General features: G+C 38.3%; 2 protein-coding genes and 1 long non-coding RNA gene across 3 annotated transcripts; 2 read left to right on the top strand and 1 right to left on the bottom strand.

The window, feature by feature from the left end:
- Positions 1-165: 165 nt before the first annotated feature.
- On the top strand, positions 166-10,981 carry LOC133649843 (kidney mitochondrial carrier protein 1-like). The gene is made up of 8 exons (XM_062046520.1): positions 166-491; positions 2,789-2,927; positions 3,006-3,100; positions 3,737-3,822; positions 7,334-7,429; positions 7,497-7,621; positions 7,694-7,907; positions 10,369-10,981. The coding sequence occupies exons 1-8, from the start codon at positions 308-310 to the stop codon at positions 10,411-10,413; spliced, it is 984 nt and encodes a 327-aa protein (XP_061902504.1). The 5' UTR covers positions 166-307; the 3' UTR covers positions 10,414-10,981.
- Positions 8,446-10,730, bottom strand: LOC133649844 (uncharacterized). Its single transcript, XR_009826158.1, has 3 exons — positions 10,618-10,730; positions 10,364-10,552; positions 8,446-9,083 (listed from the first exon to the last, which is right to left on the bottom strand). It is a non-coding gene; the product is annotated as an uncharacterized LOC133649844 (long non-coding RNA).
- A 3,647-nt stretch (positions 10,982-14,628) lies between the features above and the next one.
- Positions 14,629-18,308, top strand: LOC133649842 (maternal B9.10 protein-like). The gene is made up of 4 exons (XM_062046518.1): positions 14,629-15,098; positions 15,813-15,950; positions 17,495-17,768; positions 17,840-18,308. Exons 1-4 carry the CDS (start codon positions 14,926-14,928, stop codon positions 18,059-18,061), a joined length of 807 nt encoding a protein of 268 aa, XP_061902502.1. The 5' UTR covers positions 14,629-14,925; the 3' UTR covers positions 18,062-18,308.
- Positions 18,309-19,375: the final 1,067 nt, after the last annotated feature.

Here is a 19,375-nt window from a genome sequence, read left to right as displayed (position 1 = left end):
ACAATGTTGCCATAAAATTATAAACCTATAGAAATGTATACATTATATGTACATATATATGACCGGTTTCGTAAATAAACTTATTTTTAATTAGCGTTACATTTTCCGTTAACGTACTGTTCGCCCACCAGCCAATAGGATCGCTTAAACGATGACATTGACAGCCCACAGCGCCATTGGGAACAAAGCAAAACATGACGACATTTTGCGTCACTTTCCGGCCGCAGTATGCTTCGGATGCTGATGCTGAGGGAGCATCTCTGAGAGGAGCGGTGGTATTATCTCCCAACATCATCATCAAGGCTTTATGTTTTCCGGCATGTTCTGTCGCCTGTTAACGCAGCGCTGCTTGGAGCTGTGTCTGGGCGGTCTGCTGCTCTTCCTGGCCGGGCTGCAGCAGGTGGAGGCAGCCGCCGCCGCTGCAGAGATGAGCAACTTGAACTGGAAGCCCTTCATCTACGGAGGGATGGCCTCGATTGTCGCAGAATTCGGTAGGTGATGCACCGCCGGACCAGATTTCCAACGCAGTACTGCAGTGCGTTTGCCTCCAGCTCCGAAGGTTTAAGTCAATAGTCCTTGCAGTAGTCAGATTTATACCTGCACCTTATTGCTCTTTTATCCTGCACTACCATGAGCTAATGCAACGAAATTTCGTTCTTATCTGTACTGCAAAGTTCAAATTTGAATGACAATAAAAGGAAGTCTAATAGTCTAACACTAAGGAAAGGTGTCCGAGAGTGAGTTTTCTATTTGTTGCATTTATGTATAGTTGGGTTTAATTGACTTAGGTCTGTGATTGCCAGGCTACAGGGCTATATGTGCACTCACTTTCACTTAAAGGGGAATTTTGTCTCATCATTCATAATCATTATATAGGACAAGAACACGTGTTTCTTTTTTATGCATTCTAACTCGTGAATAGGCATGAACAAAAGTCACTTAACAATGGAGCCGAATAAGAATTGCTCTTTTCTGCCCATAAAGTGCTCAAAAAAATAATCAGAAAACCTCTATCAACGTATTATACACGCGCTATAATTTTATCCATCCATCCATTTTCTACCGCTCGTCCCATTTGGGGTCGCAGGGGGTGCTGGAGCCTATCTCAGCTGCATTCGGGCGAAAGGTTTTATATTTAATGTAAAATTTTAGCCTCATCATAACATGTAATATTTACATATTTTGGTCATTTTAACCATACCGCCGTGTAGGGCTGGGCGATGTATAGAGTTTGTAAAATACTGTATATCAATATATTTTTAAACAAGACGTGAATTAAGAAAATATCACAATATCGATATGATTGATTTCACGTTAAAATGACCAAACGCCGCTTATTTGTTGTGTTCCTTGTTCTCCCACGCTCCTCACTCCCTCTCATGGGTGACTAAACCCCTCCCCTTCCTCCTTCCACGACGTGCTTGCACGAATAAGAACATCCATGATTGGTTGGTTGTTTACTATGATGAGTCACGGTTGGTTGAGATTAGGCCAATCAGAGGCAAGATAGGGCAAGTCATCGAACCAGGAAGAGAAATCACAACAGACATCCCAAATGACGACGAGTCGTCGGAGAGAAGAGCGATTTATATAATAAAATAATAATGGAAAATGGCAGAGGGATTCTCTTCTTTAGATTTTTCTTTTAGCGATCCAGGAAACCCTCAATGCACCTACTTGGCCACATTTGGACAAATGTATGCGTCTGGATAAAACATCCATGTGAGTTGTTTACCATGTAAGCCCAAATCCAAACTGTTCTCGAGTTGCCAAGCCGGGCATATGTCGCACGAGAAATGCTGCCAAAAATGTATTATTTGCATAGCTATGTTATTTATTTTACGTAGAAATAATGTTTTTCTATTTTATGTATGTTATGTAATTCTGTGCTACTTAAACAGTTTCTTTTTTGTGCTGTTAATACCCATCTTGACTAACTGGGTTAATAAAAGTGTCACTGACTTAGGGTTAAAAATAAGGTGCCGCAAACTAGCGTCTTTTCGTGTCTTCCTCGCCATCTCTAGGTATAAATTGAATGTCAAAGTTGACCAACTTCTTGGTTTATGGCCACAAATTTCTACAATCCAGGTGAGATGCATGATTTATAATTTATAATTAACATGTGTACTTATCTTACACAGTCATTGACACAATGACAGGCAAAATTTAAAAAAAATAAAGTGCAATTCCCCTTTAAGCAGAAGAGTTATTTGTAAGAGTTAAGTGCTACTCTGCTGCTAGTGTGTTAATAAATATAATTGAGTAACAATCTACTGCATAAATCGACATTTCAAGCATTAAACAAGCATTACCAAGAGACCTTTTAAATTGTCTTACATCGATGCCCATCATTGCTATTTGTTTTTCATCATTAGTAAGCCACCTGAGGGGACTCTGCCAGGAATAAAGATTAGTTTACATAGATATAAAGAAGTTGCATAGAAGTGCACTGCTTCATTTTGAGAGCCGTTTCTACTATATTGGTTTGCGCCTTAGAATAGAAAAGAATATCTAAACTAAATGTCCGGTATGCAGTCACCCTACCAGTCATAACATTTAAAATTTTAATATAGTTAGAACATTTGACATTGCACATATCAATAGCATTATTTTTTTTTAACTGAGTGCATTTATTGTGTAGTTATATAACGCTTTTTTTAATCTATTTGTCCTGAGTTAGCTGTATCAACAACCTTTTTTTGAGACTATTAAGATGTAATAGATACTAGTTCAGCCACAATTGTAAGCATATTGTTAAGTTAATTAACTGTATGTATTCACATGGCAGGCACTTTCCCCATCGATCTGACAAAGACGCGGCTACAGGTCCAGGGCCAGTCCCAGTATACAGAGGTCCGCTACAGAGGCATGTTTCACGCCCTCTTCAAGATCGGCAAAGAGGAGGGCATTCGGGCGCTTTACTCGGGGTAAATCTCAGTACATTAATGTTTTTTAAAACCATCACATCGATGTGTAGCTATAATGTCTCTTGCTCCTTTTGGCAGGATCTCACCTGCGCTCCTCAGACAAGCTTCTTACGGCACAATCAAGATCGGGACGTATAACTCTCTCAAGAGGTTTTTCGTCACTCATCCAGAAGGTGCGTGACAGTTACATATAAAAGGCATTGCCTTTCCCTGCTTTTTAGTAGATATTGTGTTGAAGGCGCTGCTGTCTAGTTTTCACAAGGTGTGTCAGAAAAGGTACATTTCAAATCCAAACTACAAGTTTTCCCCTTCAAAGAAACCCCCTGGCTGTCTTTCTCAGCCTTTTTTGCCATGTCTTCTTTCGCTCCTGGAAGGATACTTCATCTGCAGCTCCCGCATCACGGCTATGTTGATGTTGTCCAGGTCATTGAAACGGGTCCTTGTGATGACCCGCTTGAGTGTGAGACAAGAAAGAGTGGAATCCAGACAGATCGGATGAGTGGGGAGGTTGTTTCAGCATGGCAAAGGTTTTTTCTCGGCCAGGAACTGTCAGGTGCTCAAGATGTTGTTTTCTCTGTTCCCATTTCCCCCTTTTTTGTTCTACTCACCTCAATATTTAATGTCCAATCAGTGTTCATACAAGATAGTATTAAAAATGCAGTAGAGGAGAACAAAGGTTAAGTGGTCAAAGAAAAAAGTTATGTTCATCCAAAGAGTAGCTGCAAATGTTAGAAACGTTGATGTTTTTTGTGGAATCATAAAGGAATAAGTCATTTATATAATTTTTTTTTTTTTTACTTTTCTGTCAGATGAGACTATGGTCATCAATGTCTTCTGCGGCGTTGTCTCAGGTGTCCTGTCGTCATCGCTGGCCAACCCCACTGATGTCCTGAAGGTGCGATTTTTTGACAAATACACTAAGACTACATTTGCACTGCAAGCCAAAATGGCCAAAATCTAGATTGTTTTTAATCAGAATTTTTCCAGCTGACTGTTTACACTGCAAGTAAAATGTGATCTTTAGTAGACTCCAGTGTAAACGCGCACAGTGCAACACGATATAGCCTCAACGTCACTTGCATGCGCAGTTGGATAAAGTGAAAACAAAGGAAATTGACCAGTTAATGAACAAGGAAATCGCTACTACTACAAAATAAAATAAAAGTCGCCACACCTTAAAAATATGTTTTTTATGTAAAAATAAATGAAAGCAATAGAATGTATGAATGGATTTATATAGTGTAATGTATTTGGGAGGGTTCTAATCTTTTTATTGCTGGTAAGTAGAGGAGGCACGGACATCAGCGTGGATCATCAGCCGGGAGACATAGTCTTCCCAACGTGTCCTGGGTCTTCCCCGTGGCCTCCTACCGGTCGGACGTGCCCTAAACACCTCCCTAGGGAGGCGTTCGGGTGGCATCCTGACCAGATACCCGAACCACCTCATCTGGCTCCTCTCGATGTGGAGGAGCAGCAGCTTTACTTTGAGTATCTGATCATGCAACAAGATAATTCAAAGCAAGTTTTTGTTTAAAATAATAATGATCTGCTTGTCACCTCAACCCATAATTTTAAAGCAAGTTATAAATCAATATTTAAAAAATATAGTGGAACCTCGATTTACGAACTTAATTGTTTCTTGAACATGGTTCCTAAATTTTTACATTTTTTAGAGTAAAGCAAATTTCTCCATAAGAAACAATGTAAATATGAATAATGGATTCCAACCAAAGTTCCGTCTAAGGTGCGCAATTGCGCACTGCTCACGCGTCCTCTGGGCTCAGCAAATTTATGCAGAGCACAAAATCAAATCCCATCTAAACTCTAAACAAAGTAAACCCATAACAATTTATTCTGTATGATTTTGTGATGCATCTCTGTGAGTGACAGGTGGCGACAAGCGGCCCTAACAGACAAAACATATTCGTCAACACTGTTCATTTATTTTAACATCTGTCAAGACAGTTTAAAGACAAAAGGTCCATCAATCACTTTATTTAGCAAAACTGTTTGTTGTCGGCCACTACCAAACCAAAAACATGAGTAAAAAAGTTCTACCTAGTAAAACTGGTCATTTTCTGCCGTATAAACCAGGCTAAAACCAACTCTTTGTCATCTGTCATGTCAACAGCAGCCGCTTGCTCTTTCTAGCTTGCGCCAACACAAGCACTCATGCTACTTAGCCAGTGATGCGTTTATGGCCACACAAAAGTGCAGCACCACACATAAAGTGTAAAATTCCAGGTCGTTACACTATGACTCCTCAATCAGATGTGTGCTTAATCTACTGTCATTTATTAAGAATGTTAATTTATAGAGATGTCCGATAATATCGGCCTGCCGATATTATCGGCCGATAAATGCTTTAAAATGTAATATCGGAAATTATCGGTATCGTTTTTTGTTTGTTTTTTATTAAATCAACATAAAAAACACAAGATACACTTACAATTAGTGCACCAACCCAAAAAACATCCCTCCCCCATTTACACTCATTCACACAAAAGGGTTGTTTCTTTCTGTTATTAATATTCTGATTCCTACATTATATATCAATATACAGTATATCAATACAGTCTGCAAGGGATACAGTCCGTAAGCACACATGATTGTGCGGGCTGCTGGTCCACTAATAGTACTAACCTTTAACAGTTAATTTTACTCATTTTCATTAATTACTAGTTTCTATGTAACTGTTTTTATATTGTTTTACTTTATTTTTTATTCAAGAAAATGTTTTTAATTTCCATCCATCCATTTTCTACCGCTTATTCCCTTCGGGGTCGCGGGGGGCGCTGGAGCCTATCTCAGCTACAATCGGGCGGAAGGCGGGGTACACCCTGGACAAGTCGCCACCTCATCGCAGGGCCAACACAGATAGACAGATAACATTCACACTCACATTCACACACTAGGGCCAATTTAGTGTCGCCAATCAACCTATCCCCAGGTGCATGTCTTTGGAGGTTATTTATCTTATTTTATTATTATTTTTAAAAAGGACCTTATCTTCACCATACCTGGTTGTTCAAATCAGGCATAGTAATGTGTTAATTCCATGACTGTATATATCGGTATCGGTTGATATCGGTAATTAAGAGTTGGACAATATCGGAATATCGGATATCGGCAAAAAGCCATTATCGGACATCTCTATTAATTTATGGATATTAGTCATGAAATGCAGTTACTAGATTACAGAAACTCTCATAAAAAGATATATTTTACAGACAAAGTTACCTGAATGTACACTTTATCCTATGCTTACATCTAATTGTGCAACATGTGAATGTTTTGAGGGGAACTAAATGTGATCTCTGAAAGAGGTGCACATTCTTTTCAAGCAGGACCCCCACCCACATACAATACTAGTGCATAGGTCATGGAAAAAAAGTTTTTTTTGTTATTTTCATTGTAAGTAGGCCAAATGACCAATATTATTTTAAAAAAATCTTAGGTAAGTTCATTTGATTATGTTAATTAGATATTTAAATTATGTCAGGTTTGGTGTGTGGATGTTGCTTACATGTGCTCCACTGAATGCTCAGGGAGTTTTTGCATTGGCTCACACACGAAAGCTTAGAGTGAACGTTGGTTCCAGCCTCAACAAAAGTCCTTATTTTAGTTAAGGTTTGTACACTTTGAACACAATATCAAGTGCTATACAGTACTGTATATCAATCAAACATATCAAGAGGGGGATGAATAAACTTTTGATTAATAATCTAAAACAACAACAATGACAAACTGAACTGTGCTGTATGCGGTGCTCTGCCAACACGCGCACAAACAAAGAAGTCCCTTTGGTGCCCTCACAAACGATCAGAAACACAAAAATCCTTAACTTTAGCAACCATAATGCTACAATAATAAACATTCAAAAAAGTAAAATACACCTACAGTATATTAACATTGCGGAGGAGCAGCTCATGGGAGGAGAGAAATGAGCAGACGGTGGGGGTGGGGTTAAAGGGCCTTTGCTGTGAAATAAGTCCGCTTTGGCATATTTTTCCAGAAAAATCACAATCATGAATCTGGCTGCCTCAATCTCTTGGATACCAACAAGCACAAAATGACTGCCAGTGTGACACAAAATGAATGAAGCTTTCACAGACACATGGTTCGCACACAGAGGCATATTTGGCGCGATCTAAAAGTTCGTAAACTGAAAAGTTTGCAAATAAGAGGGTTTGTGCATCAAGGTTCCACTGTAATCAAATGAATATTATTCATATATATTCACTGTTACAGGTGGCCCTCTGAGGGCAGCCTGTGATGTGATATGTGATGCGATGTGATCTTTGATGTGGCTTTCATTGAAAATGAGTTTGACAATCCTGCAGAACGTGGACAAAAGTTCCACACCTGAAAAAAGTGACACGTTCCAATTGTTTGGTTTGCTCCAGATCCGAATGCAGGCACAGGGCAGCCTCCTTCAAGGCAGCATGATGTCCAATTTCATCAACATCTACCAGACAGAAGGCACCAAAGGCCTGTGGAGAGTGAGTGCATTCATCGTTTATGTATTTTGGCGTTAACTTAAATGTTCTCGCCCCTCGTCTTCTGCAGGGTGTCATCCCCACAGCGCAGCGGGCCGCCATCGTCGTCGGGGTGGAGCTACCCGTTTATGACATCACAAAGAAACACCTCCTCCGATCCGGCGCCATGGGAGACACAATTTTAACACATTTTATGTAAGAACACGGTCTATAGTTGGCACTTATGAGCACACTTCCCGTTTATCTCATTCACTTATGTGTGTGCAGTTCAAGTTTCACATGCGGCCTGGCAGGGGCGCTGGCCTCCAACCCCGTGGACGTGGTTCGCACCCGGATGATGAACCAGCGAGTGCTGTCAGGCGGTCCCATGTACAAAGGCACTCTGGATGGAGTGATGCAGACATGGAGGAACGAGGGATTCTTTGCTCTCTATAAGGGCTTCTGGCCTAACTGGCTGCGACTGGGTCCTTGGAACATCATTGTATCCTTTTTAACGATTACACAGAAAACATGAAACAAAATGTTGTCGCAAGAGTGGCACATGGGTCATTTTGGTGCAAAACTGGATGAAGATGCATGCCCTGCTATTATACTCCACTTGCATTAGGGACCAAGTGGTACAGTAGCCGCAATCGCCACATATTCCCAACCCCTCTTAGGTATTGGCGGAGATCCGGTAATATACTTTGATTTTTGTGCCGTTAAAGTCCACTTGCATTGGCACCCAGGTGGGGCTGTAGCCAAGTCCCAAGGCTGGTGCTACACTCTTTGCATCACAGGTTCCCAACCCTATCATCACATCACAATGCTATGGAGCTACATGCTAAAACAAATTAAATGTACTGCTAATATTTTTCCCCTCGTTTGCAATAAAGCTGCTAGATGTTTGGCAGGATTACGCAAAAGCTGCACAACACAAGGCACAGATTAGGGCTGGGCGATGAGGCTCAAAACTGTATCACAATGAAAGTGTTTCGGTCTATATCTATAATTATTGATATTTTTTACGACCTATCGAAAATAAGGACCAGGACAAAAATATATTAAATGTAAACATTGTTATTTAAAATGTTCCCTTCCTCTGATTATAATCCCCTCAGTTATCAAGCCAGAAAGGAAAGGAAATGTCAATACAACCATGGAAAAACTCAATGTTAACACAATTCTAAAAGCACATTGAACACATAAGAATAACCTCTTAACATTAAGGTGCAAAAATCGTAAAGTGTAGCAAAATAGTGCAAAGTGTGAAAATGTAAACTGAGAGAAACCTGAAAATAACAATTTTCTGCATGTTTAGTGCTCCAGGCTGAGTGCTCAGGTGGTGTGACACTACTAATTATAAGCGCCTTGTTCTGACTACAGTCCGTTTAAAAAAAATAATAATAATAATAATAATGATAATTTTGAAATGCCATTCTGTCAAGGTGACTTTTCCTCTTGTTCTATGTGGCACTCTTTTTTCTTTTTTTTTCACTTTCTCTTCTCACTCCATGCAAAGAATCAGCAGCGAGAAAACAACATGCCGCAACCAAACTGGATAGTTGATACTGTAACCTGGTTGGCTGTTGGCGTGTCACTCCCACTTCCTTGCATTGCTCAGTTAGCGAGTGCCTTTGTTCATGAAACCAACCTTGCTTCTCAACTCCTCTTTTTCCTGACGAAGAAAAAAAAATATTGAATGTTTTATCAAGCACATTTTTTATTAATATTGATCAGGTGTATATCGAGATACATTGATATTGTTTTATCGCCCAGCCCATGCACACTTTTTGTCGGTCTACTATATACAGTATCTGTGGGGTGCTGTAGCTACATGTTAGCATTACTAAGAAATCTTAAAGGGGAACTGCACTTTTTTGGTATTTTGACTATCATTCACAATCCTTATGAGAGACAAAAACACACAATTTTGGGGGTTTTTTTGCTTTTGTCTCATTCTTGGTAGCTAGCAATGCAGCTAATAGGAGCAATCAATTGTACCTCTAAATTACTTTAAAAATGCATTAAAACTTCAACAATACTTCATTTATGTTCCGTAAGCTGTACAATAACCAAGCTGTAGCGACATTGTTATTGTAAGAGCGAACACTGAGAGGAACTCTTTTTCTAGCGTAGTAACACATCAACATGCTTTAGTATTCGCTGGAAAAGTTAGCTACAGAAAGAAATAAGCTAACTTCTACGTCAAGACAAATTTTTGGGGTAAGCGCTCCATTTATGTCGAAATAGCATGGCTTCAAGTTCCACATCTACAGGTGGAATATATCCGGCTTCAAAAAGATAAGATTGTGAATCCTCATTTGTCAAAAAATAGTTGTCTTTGTTGTCTGTTACCAAGTCTGCCATGGTTAGAAAACATACGCCTTTGTTTCCAGAAGTAGGAACACACATTTGTTGCCAGAAGTCGGAAGTGGGCTGCTATGGAAACGGAAATTATTGCGCTGAAGAAATCAGTCCCGGAAATGATTAGATTGATCAAAATATGATAAATTTTATACATATTACATATTGTTAAGAACGTGTCTGTTACTACATTATATATATATATATATATACTTGCAGTGTGTATACAAAAGTTGATGGAGGGCTTTGAAAGCTACAACGGTGACTCCCATTAGCCACGCCTTCCAAGCGTTTTTTATCATCTTTAAAATCCTAAAAAAAAAAAAAATGTGTTCTTGTCTCTCATAATGATTGTGAACGATAAGCAAAATTCCCCAAAAAAGTGCAGTTCCCCTGTAAGGTACCAACAATGGCAGTAAAATCATCTTAGTTAATGCCGCCATTTTGAAATATCCTGCATGAGTGAACAGCACTTTGTAACATGTGTCACTGCCTCCTACAGGACTGGAGTAGAATAGTATCACCTGTATGGCGCTTGTACTGACTTTACTGTACTGTTCAAGCATACCTCCTGGTTTCCTTTAACCTCACCTCAGTTTTTCATCACCTTCGAGCAGCTGAAGAAACTCCCGTTAAACTAGAAAGGAGAAGTGAGACAGCACTGATCTGTCAGGACTGTGTCGGGCCAGGAAGCGCAGTGGTGACACAGCAGAAGCAGAAGAAGCACTGGGAAAGTGCTGGCACCAGTATATTCACACTCCTTTACCAGCAATGTATCACCTGCATCCAAAATTCACATTGTTTTCCTTTTCTTTGCTGTGTTCTTTTTATTTATTGTGACTGACCTTTGTTTTCACACAGTTGTGAGCACTGGAACCAGGCAGCTACTTTGTAGGTTAGAAGAACTGTAAATTAGATGAGTGGAACCTCAACTTCAGGCAAAAAGCCTCCATTTCTGCGGAAAGAGGGAAGCACCTCATATTAAAAGCTGACTGTGAGAAGGCAGCTCATCAACACTCCAAATGTATCCACAGATCTTTGGAACAATAAGGTGCCAAGCAGTTACACTAGAGTCTTTAAACTAGTGCACCTCGGTTTTCACCGGTGTGCTGTTCTAAAAGGTCAAGCAAAACCAAAGCAATTTTTTTTAATAGAAAAAGGATCCACTGACTTTTAAGTCATAAATATATATATATATATATATATATATATATATATATATATATATATATATATATATATATATATATATATATATATATATATATATATATATATATATATATATATATATATATATATATATAAAATAGCAAAACAAACGATAAAAAGGGAGTCCCACAAGGCTCTATTCTTGAACTCCTGTATTTAGAAAAAAATATTTATAAATATTGAAAAATTGATAATTTAACAAGTAATATTTCAAAATAAATATATTTGTTTTGGATTAAATCAAAAGTAATAATAGTAAAAAACAATAATGAGGAAAAAATGTATTAGCATTAACTATCTCGATTCATCGTTCAAAAAATGTTTTAACGAAGACCAAATGTATGATAAAATAAATAAACTCTTTCCATCCATCCATCTTCAACTGCTTAAAACTGTCTTTGACACCCACAAATATTGACACAAAAGAAAGTTCCCTATGCTGAAAACAACGTCAAATATATATAAATAAACGTTTAATGTCACTTTTACCTTAATTGAAGGGCATAGCCATGTGGATGCCACCTTCATACTTTGCTACAAGTGCTTTCTTGAAATTATAAGTGTTTCTCACCTTCTTTATCCAACTGCCGGCACTTGCAGCTTTAAATAAATACGCCCCATGTGGCTTATTTTGCAATCGTACTCAATTAAAATCAAAACTCTATTTGGTCATATTTGTTACGCGCAATGTTTGGCCGTGCGATAACCGAGTCAAACTTTTAGTGAACTTTTTCGTCAAACACTAAATGATACAAAAAGCGGCGCGTAGGGGAAACCAAGGTACTAGTGTGTTTGACCCAGTTTGTGTCTGTAGGGGTGTAGGAAGAAATCTGAGCCAAAGCCTTTAAGATAAAAAAAAGAAGCGAGTACTGGGATGTCAGTAACAACGCACAAAGACGCTCGGAGAGATTGACACACAAATGTGCTGAATGTATTGTCATTTGGTGTCGCATCAAGAGAAAGGAGGACCGTCAGGCCGAAAAACCCTCAACTTGATCACAGTTTAGTTTTTATGTGCTATGTAAAGCATTACCTATGTGTTTTTTATTTTAAAGCTGCAGTTTTGCCTTAAAAGTGGACACTTAAATTGGCCATAAGCATGAATATGATTGAGTTTCCATCCTCAATAGCATGAGATAAAGATTGGATTTGTATTTGCTATTACTGACTTTGCATCTCTTCATTAGACCAAATTTAATTCCAGTGTTAGCAGTTTATAGGAGAAGGCAAAAAAATGCGACCAAAGCTGCCAGTCAGTCCAAAATAACGTTGCTAGCTTCTCATCCAGTCATTACAGGATGACTGCACGTCGGTGCCTTTTGGTGCAACTTTTTCACTTTTCATTGCACCAGACAAGGTGTTAACGTTTTAGTTGCTGTCCAATGGAAAGTGTGTGTTAGTTCCTGTAGTGAGCTAGACGTTTTTGACGCGCTCTTAATAATGTCCGGACAATGACGTGAAGTTGGGTGAGCTTCCCATTTAATAACACAACATGTTACAAAATAAAACACAAGTGTAGTGGTAGGAAAAATAAACAACTGCTGCCGGAAAACAAAAGATGTTTATGTGGGCGGTAAACACCTGTAATCTCCCACCAATTTACTACATATGTGCTTTTAATGTTATACCTGTGGACACCTGGCGTAATGACATGAAAAGAAATAGAAGAATGGGCTCCAACAGTATTTCGAGTTTTGGTTGTTTTTTTAAGATCAAGCATAAAAAAAAAGACATTGGGGTTCAGATTTTGAGTTTCTTTCATTGCTTTTTGTTGGACGGCGACAGATTTGGGGGTTTTTGTCGGATTTCAAAAATCAGTGCTGTTAAAATAGATGTCTTTACTTTTTTATTGATAGAAATAAGTTGTTTTTAAGGTATCCTGACAGCACCTTAAAGTGCAGATGAGCCAATACTTGATGTGTTGCAGGGGTGTTTGTGTGTGTTTTCGTGTATTTGCAACTTTCCTTGTCGTCTCAATGTCCCTCAACTCTGCACACTTTTTGTTCAAGGTTATTTTAGAATTATATGATACACATAGTTATATTTATTTTGACGTTTTCTTGGTTAAATATTCTATTTATTTTTGAGCATCTTTGTTGAGTAAACACAAAAAATGGACGGTGCTTTCGGTTTTCCTTACAAGTGTGTGTGTTTTCTATTTATTTAGTTACACTTTTAAGTCTTACCTTCAAAGCTTCGGCAGCCAGCAGGAAATGAGATGAACTTCAGTGGAATAAAATAAATATTTAACTCCTAAAATCTTTCCTTCTCGCCAGCATCTGCCATTGGACGGTAAAGTTACATAGGAATAAAGAAAAAACCCTCATCATTCGATATTACAATTACGCCTTTTGCCTTGGTCATGTCAAACAAAATAAGTGCAAATACACTATAGGTCATCTTCATGAATTATTCATTTAAAAGGTCAAATGGACTGCAAATAATTAGTGGGGAATGTGTGCATGTTTTTTTTTTTTTTTAGCTTACTTTGTTTCGCTTTTACTTCTCTGCTTGTTACATGGATGTGTTTTCTGGTGGAGGTCTTCAACTACAGAATGGCTTGAATTAAATGGTTGTACACTCAAAATGAAAATTAAAAATACAGTACAATGTATCCAGTGTGTTTTCTATGTTTTTGAATGTTCTGTTGATTATTAAGTCAATTCCTAAAAATATATGAAAATGTACATTGGTTTTAAAATACTGTACTACATAAATGTTTTTATTGTTTATATTTAAAAGGTAAATATTTAATATATATAAAATGGTATACTTACTGTATAAAACGATTATTTCAAAAATGCTACATTTATGTTTTATGATGGTATTTATGGTATAAGTAAATATCTGTAAAACATGGAAATTATACACTGGACAGTATAGAATATTTTTAAATACGTAATAATATCTCTGCTTAGGCTGCTGTTCCCGCAACCCGACTTCAGATTAGTGGAAAAAGATAGATGTGTAGTACAACTACATAAAATAAATACATAATTATTTAATTTAAACAAATGTATGCTGTATAAACATTTTTCATAAGTATTTAATATTTTTAAGAAAAATGTAAATGAGGAGTTATCTTTATTTTCATTCTTACTCAAGATCAATGCTATACTTTTCTGGATAAGTAAAATTTATAAGCATTGCAGTGTATACGATTATATTATAAGCATTATAATATTGTGTTAAAATTATAACAAATATTACAGAAAAAAATATATGTGACTTGTGTTGATTTGAATTCCAGATACAATAAATGAAAACAACTGGTGAAGAAATTATGAAATCCATTTTTTTTGCAAGTTTTGTTCAAAACGGTATGCACTTTTGGCTCTTTTGTGAGGCAATAACTACAGTATTAAAGTTATAATTGGAAGTCATGCATTCTGCTAAACGGCCTGCATGGGGAGCTCGTTGCAACGCTGTCCATTGAAATTACGCCCCCCCCCCCCCCTTTTTTTTTTATGATAGAAAATCTTGATTTAAAAAAAATATAATATATAATAGAATTTTGATTTATAATAAATGAACACTTTTTGTACGATTAGTGTCCAAATAAATCCGTTTGATTGGTTAGTCATAAGTTAGCTCCGCCCACCCCTACCATAATTAAGTCAAGTAGCCTCAGGTGTGTTTGCTGCTGACATCTTTAAAGTGATCCCTCCTTGTAGCGTGTGACGCATCAGCACTGTTTTATTTTTTATGTTTAGTTTATAAAGATAATTTATTTATGAATAGTTCAGAACAAAAAAAAAACAAACGCTGACTTCTTTTATCAAGATCCAGCAGTGAATATGTTTCCTTAACTTCCTGTTTGTTGGTTTTACTCGTTTTTGGGGTTTTTTCATCAGTAGGAGCACCCTACGTATTTTTTTTGTTTTTCTTTTTAAATACTTGTGCATATGTTTTAGAAGTGAAAGTTCACTGACTTGACCAACATGAAGGAAGAAATCGCTGCCGCCGTGTTCTTCGTTGCCCGCCTGGTTAAACGGTACGGATGTCTGGATAAGGACAGCCGGGATCGCTTCGCCGCCGCGCTCACGTCCGCTTTGTTGGAGCGCTACAAAAACCACTGGCACCCGAACGCACCAACCAAAGGGCAGGCCTACAGGTTTGAATAGGACTCTGGTGTTACCTTTACGTGCTTTTCTAGTGTCGTAAATTGGACAACTCCATCAAGAATTGGTGTATAATTGGGTTAAAATGTATCAATTTTAAACAAGTGTCCTTGTTGAAAAATGTCCACATTTCTTTAACTTTTTTTTCTAAATCTAAGATGGTGATTAAACAAAAGTGCTCTATTTTAACTGTCAGTTAGCTAGCTAACTTTAGCATTTTTCTTTAAAACAAGCTAGCTGGCTAAAGTTTGCCTTTTTTTTAAACACAAATTAAAATATTTGATTAAATTCAAGGTAGGAGAGTCTCCGGTTTTAAATTATTAAACGAAATGTTCTTTACTTTTGCGGAAAACCCTTTTTAATATGGTAGCTAAGCTAATGTTGGTTCACGTTAGTTATTCAGCTAAGTTTGTTGGCTTTGTTAAACAAGACCGACAAATCGTTATAAAATTGAGGTAAAACAATCTCAAAAGGGTTGTTTAAATTTTACATTGTTGCGTCTTGTTTGAAATGGCTTAACAGACAGGCAAAATTCACTGATTCAAATGTTAAAGGCATTTTGGGTAGGACATGTCGACCATTTTCTTTTAGTTTGAAACTGGAATTTATCTTTATAATATCTTTTAGTTTTGGATGCATTAATACACTTGCATCTCAAATAAATGCCTTTTTAAATTAAGATGGTTACAATAATAGTGTTTTTCCAGGTGTCTACGTATGAACCGCGTGCAGCTGCAAGACCTTGTGTTGCAGAAGGCGTGCGACAGAAGCGTGGTTCGCTACGAGGACCTGGGCCTCCCTGAGGAACTGACCTTGTGGGTCGACCCTGGCGAGGTTTCGTGCAGGTCAGTGAATGTTTTTTGTTTTTTTAGTGCATGAAATAAGCAACATAGAGTGTCCGCCCTGAGATCGGTAGGTTGGAGTTCAAATCCCAGCCGAGTCATACCAAAGACTATAAAAATGGGACCCATAACCTCCCTGCTTGGCACTCAGCAACACGGGTTGGAGTTGGGGGTTAAATCACCAAAATGATTCCCGGGCGCGGCGGCGCTGCTGCCCACTGCTCCCCAAGGGGATGGGTCAAATGCAGAGGACAAATTTCACCACATCTAGTGTGTGTGTGACAATCATTGGTACTTTAATCTTAATCTTAAAAAACATTCTTGTAAAAACACGTTTTCAAAGATCTCCGTAACAGACACCCTACCTACCTTAACTATAGACCATTAGTCATTTTGTACTCCAAAGGTAAACAATTTAGAAGTGTACTCGTCTCCCAGTCTGTAGTTGTACTTTTTTTTTTTTTTTTAATTCCTACATGCCCTTTTACATTTGTCATTACCCAGAAAAATAATGTTACGTCCACAATCAGTTATTTTCTTTGTTCACGTTTTTTTTGCAATTCCTTTTTCTTTTTTTCTTTTTTTCTTTATTTTTTGAAAACCAAACAAATCAGAACAAACTTGTTTTGCATTTTTCTTAGTGACACAATTCCGACATTTTCAATGGTGCCATTTTTGTTCTAATATTGTAAACCAAGTAGTACATACATTGTAAACTCCTGACTGGTAGTACGACTGTGTGATTTAATTTCTGGTGCATCGAACAATTTTTCATCTTGCAAAATTTCGATTTTCATTTGTCTTTTTTTTTTTTCTTTTTTTTTTTGCATCTGTTGTGCAGCCGTATACTTAACTTGTTTTTTTGTTTTTTTTAACGGGAAGCCTTTTTTTAACATACTTTTAATGCTGTTTTTTTTTGTTCCCTTAACTGGTACAAAAAATATATACAATATTAATAAAGTGACAAACCACAGATGGCTGCATTCCTGAATGGCCAAGCACAGAAGGCTCAACCACCCACATTTCTGTGATTCAATCAGGGTTACTTTGGAGATCAGTTTCACTTACATATCTCAAAAAGGCACCCCACAGTTCTTGAAACTTTGCAGAACCATTCAATGTCAACCTGATCTTCACCAGTTAATACAAAACATCTTTAATCCAGCGAGTGTGGCAGGAAGGCGCTGTTGCCTTCCATTTTAAAATCTCTAGCCAATAAACGAGAACCATTTTTATTTGTTGGCGTTGTCTAGCGTTAGCAAAGTGGATTTTTCTCAGTTTACTTTTTTGACAGTTGCCAACAATTTTCAACGCGTTTACGTCAACAGGACTTGCATAAAATAGCAACAAGTCAATGTAGTAACAATTACGAGCAAACAACTCTTAAAGTGCAAGTCGTGGTTTACATTTTGAAAAATATTTTTCAACATTAAAATGCAAAGGGAAATGGTCACGTGCAGAATGTTATTTCTAGCCATACACTTTTTGTTGTTGACGTTAATGGCGGTTTACTGGTTAGCGAATTCAAGGCTTCCCCCTCCTTGCAGATATGGCGAACACAGTGCCCCCTTCTCCATCTCAGCGGTGGGCGGCTGCGGGCGGAGAACGGGTGGCGAGTTTTCCCGCCGCGTCCACGATGCCGTGGAGCGCGCCAGCCTGGGTGTGGCCTCGGGCAGTTCTTCAGAAGAGGAGGAAGATGGCGACGACGATGATGACGATGGCAGCAGCAGTGGCAGCAGCGTCCTGTCTGCCCTGTGCCCCCCGGCCAACCCTGAACCCAAGACCATCCCCACCGTCAACAACCCCAATAGCGTCTACAGGGTAGGACCCCAATCCAGGGACTTTTGTCTAACATGGATTATTTATTAATCCATCTTTTTTTTGTTATTCAGTTCAGCGAGTTTGCTCTCGGCGCCCCCAAGACGTGGCTCATGTACCCAAAGAGGAAGGCCTTCATCGGGGATGTTTTCCAGCCTCCCGCCCCGCCTCCTCCTCCTGGAGGTCCCGCACAGCAGCTCTCTGGCCAGAAGGGCCTCAACCCTTACCGGGCCACTTTCACGTTCAGTGGCCCCCGTGTGGACAAGTACCACTGGGTCAGCAAATACCGGTCTTAGAACCCACTCCAAGTCTGGACGAGGGCATCTTTGAAGTATGAATTTATGTTAAAGTTAACTTTAACTTTAACTTGAAGTATGAATTTAGTCCTATTATGTGCGTGGTTTAATTTTTTTTTTCTCTCTTTTTTTAACTTCTTGACATGTCTTTTTAAATGTAAATGTTTTTTTTAACTTGCTCACCTGTCAATAAAGTAACATTGAACTGTGACTGAAAAGAAATAAAAAAACGTGTGCAATCTTCAAACCTTGTTTTTGTGTGTATGACTAACAAATAGAAATCCGTTGTAGGGTAAAACTAACCATATTGTTCTGGGGCCGTACTTATCAAGCTTCTTAGAATTACTCCTAAGAAGTCTGCTAAGAGTTGACTTAAGAGTAAATAAATTCTTCGCTGAAAGCTGCACTTAAAAGTTAGTTATCAAGCGTCTTACTCACACTTTCAGCGAAGTGTAGGACTGAATCTTAAGTGTCACACTCAGAGCTGAATTACGACATTACTATGTGCCGTAAACGGAATTTTAGGTGACGTCATTTCTGTGTCCATAGAAATGACCAATCACGGAAGGGAATCCGTTGTCTAAGAATAAAGAAATATCTTGGAAATATTTAAGTGGACAATGGGAGTGTATATTTTGACAAACTACAAAATACAAAACAAACTAGTCCCCGTCGGCACTCACGCTACCGCTCCCTCTCTTCTATCGCCCACACACTCACTGACGTCACTCACCTCACGGCCACACACATACGCTACTGTCATAACATTTTCTTTCCAATTCATTAATTAGGCAACTAATTTGAAACTGGTGTGGGTGGCTCTATACATACTAGCCCACTGCAGCCACATGCAGAAATCAACAAGGAATCGAAAAGTATTAAATCTGTGACAAAAATAATATCCGCTCTGTCTAAACGATACCGTTTGATCAGCTGCTCGTCATCAAAAAAAAAAAAAACATTGTTCCGTTCCCTGAACGTTCGCGCACGTCTCTCTCGCCTCAGTGCCATCCCCTGCTGGCAACTCCTAACCACTTAAGACACCTCTGAAGGTCTCTTAAATATCGTGGAGAGTAGGAGTGATTCTTAGACTTAAGAACGTTGATAAAAAGCTTTTATTCTTAAGTTTGAGAGTAGGACTAAATTTCGCAAATTCTCAGGACTTAAGTGTAAAATGGCACTCCAAGAAGCTTGATAAGTACGGCCCCTGAGCAACCAGGGCGAGTACAGAGCTATATATATATATACTTAAAACTTCTACCTTGTTTTTAATGAGTATTTAGGCCTACTTTGCTACTCTATTTTAATGTTGGC

This window comes from Entelurus aequoreus, linkage group LG05, assembly GCF_033978785.1.
Source record: "Entelurus aequoreus isolate RoL-2023_Sb linkage group LG05, RoL_Eaeq_v1.1, whole genome shotgun sequence".
In the NCBI taxonomy this organism is placed as follows: domain Eukaryota; kingdom Metazoa; phylum Chordata; class Actinopteri; order Syngnathiformes; family Syngnathidae; genus Entelurus; species Entelurus aequoreus.
Note: the sequence above shows the minus strand (reverse complement) of the source record. Positions and strands in the feature narration are given on the sequence as shown.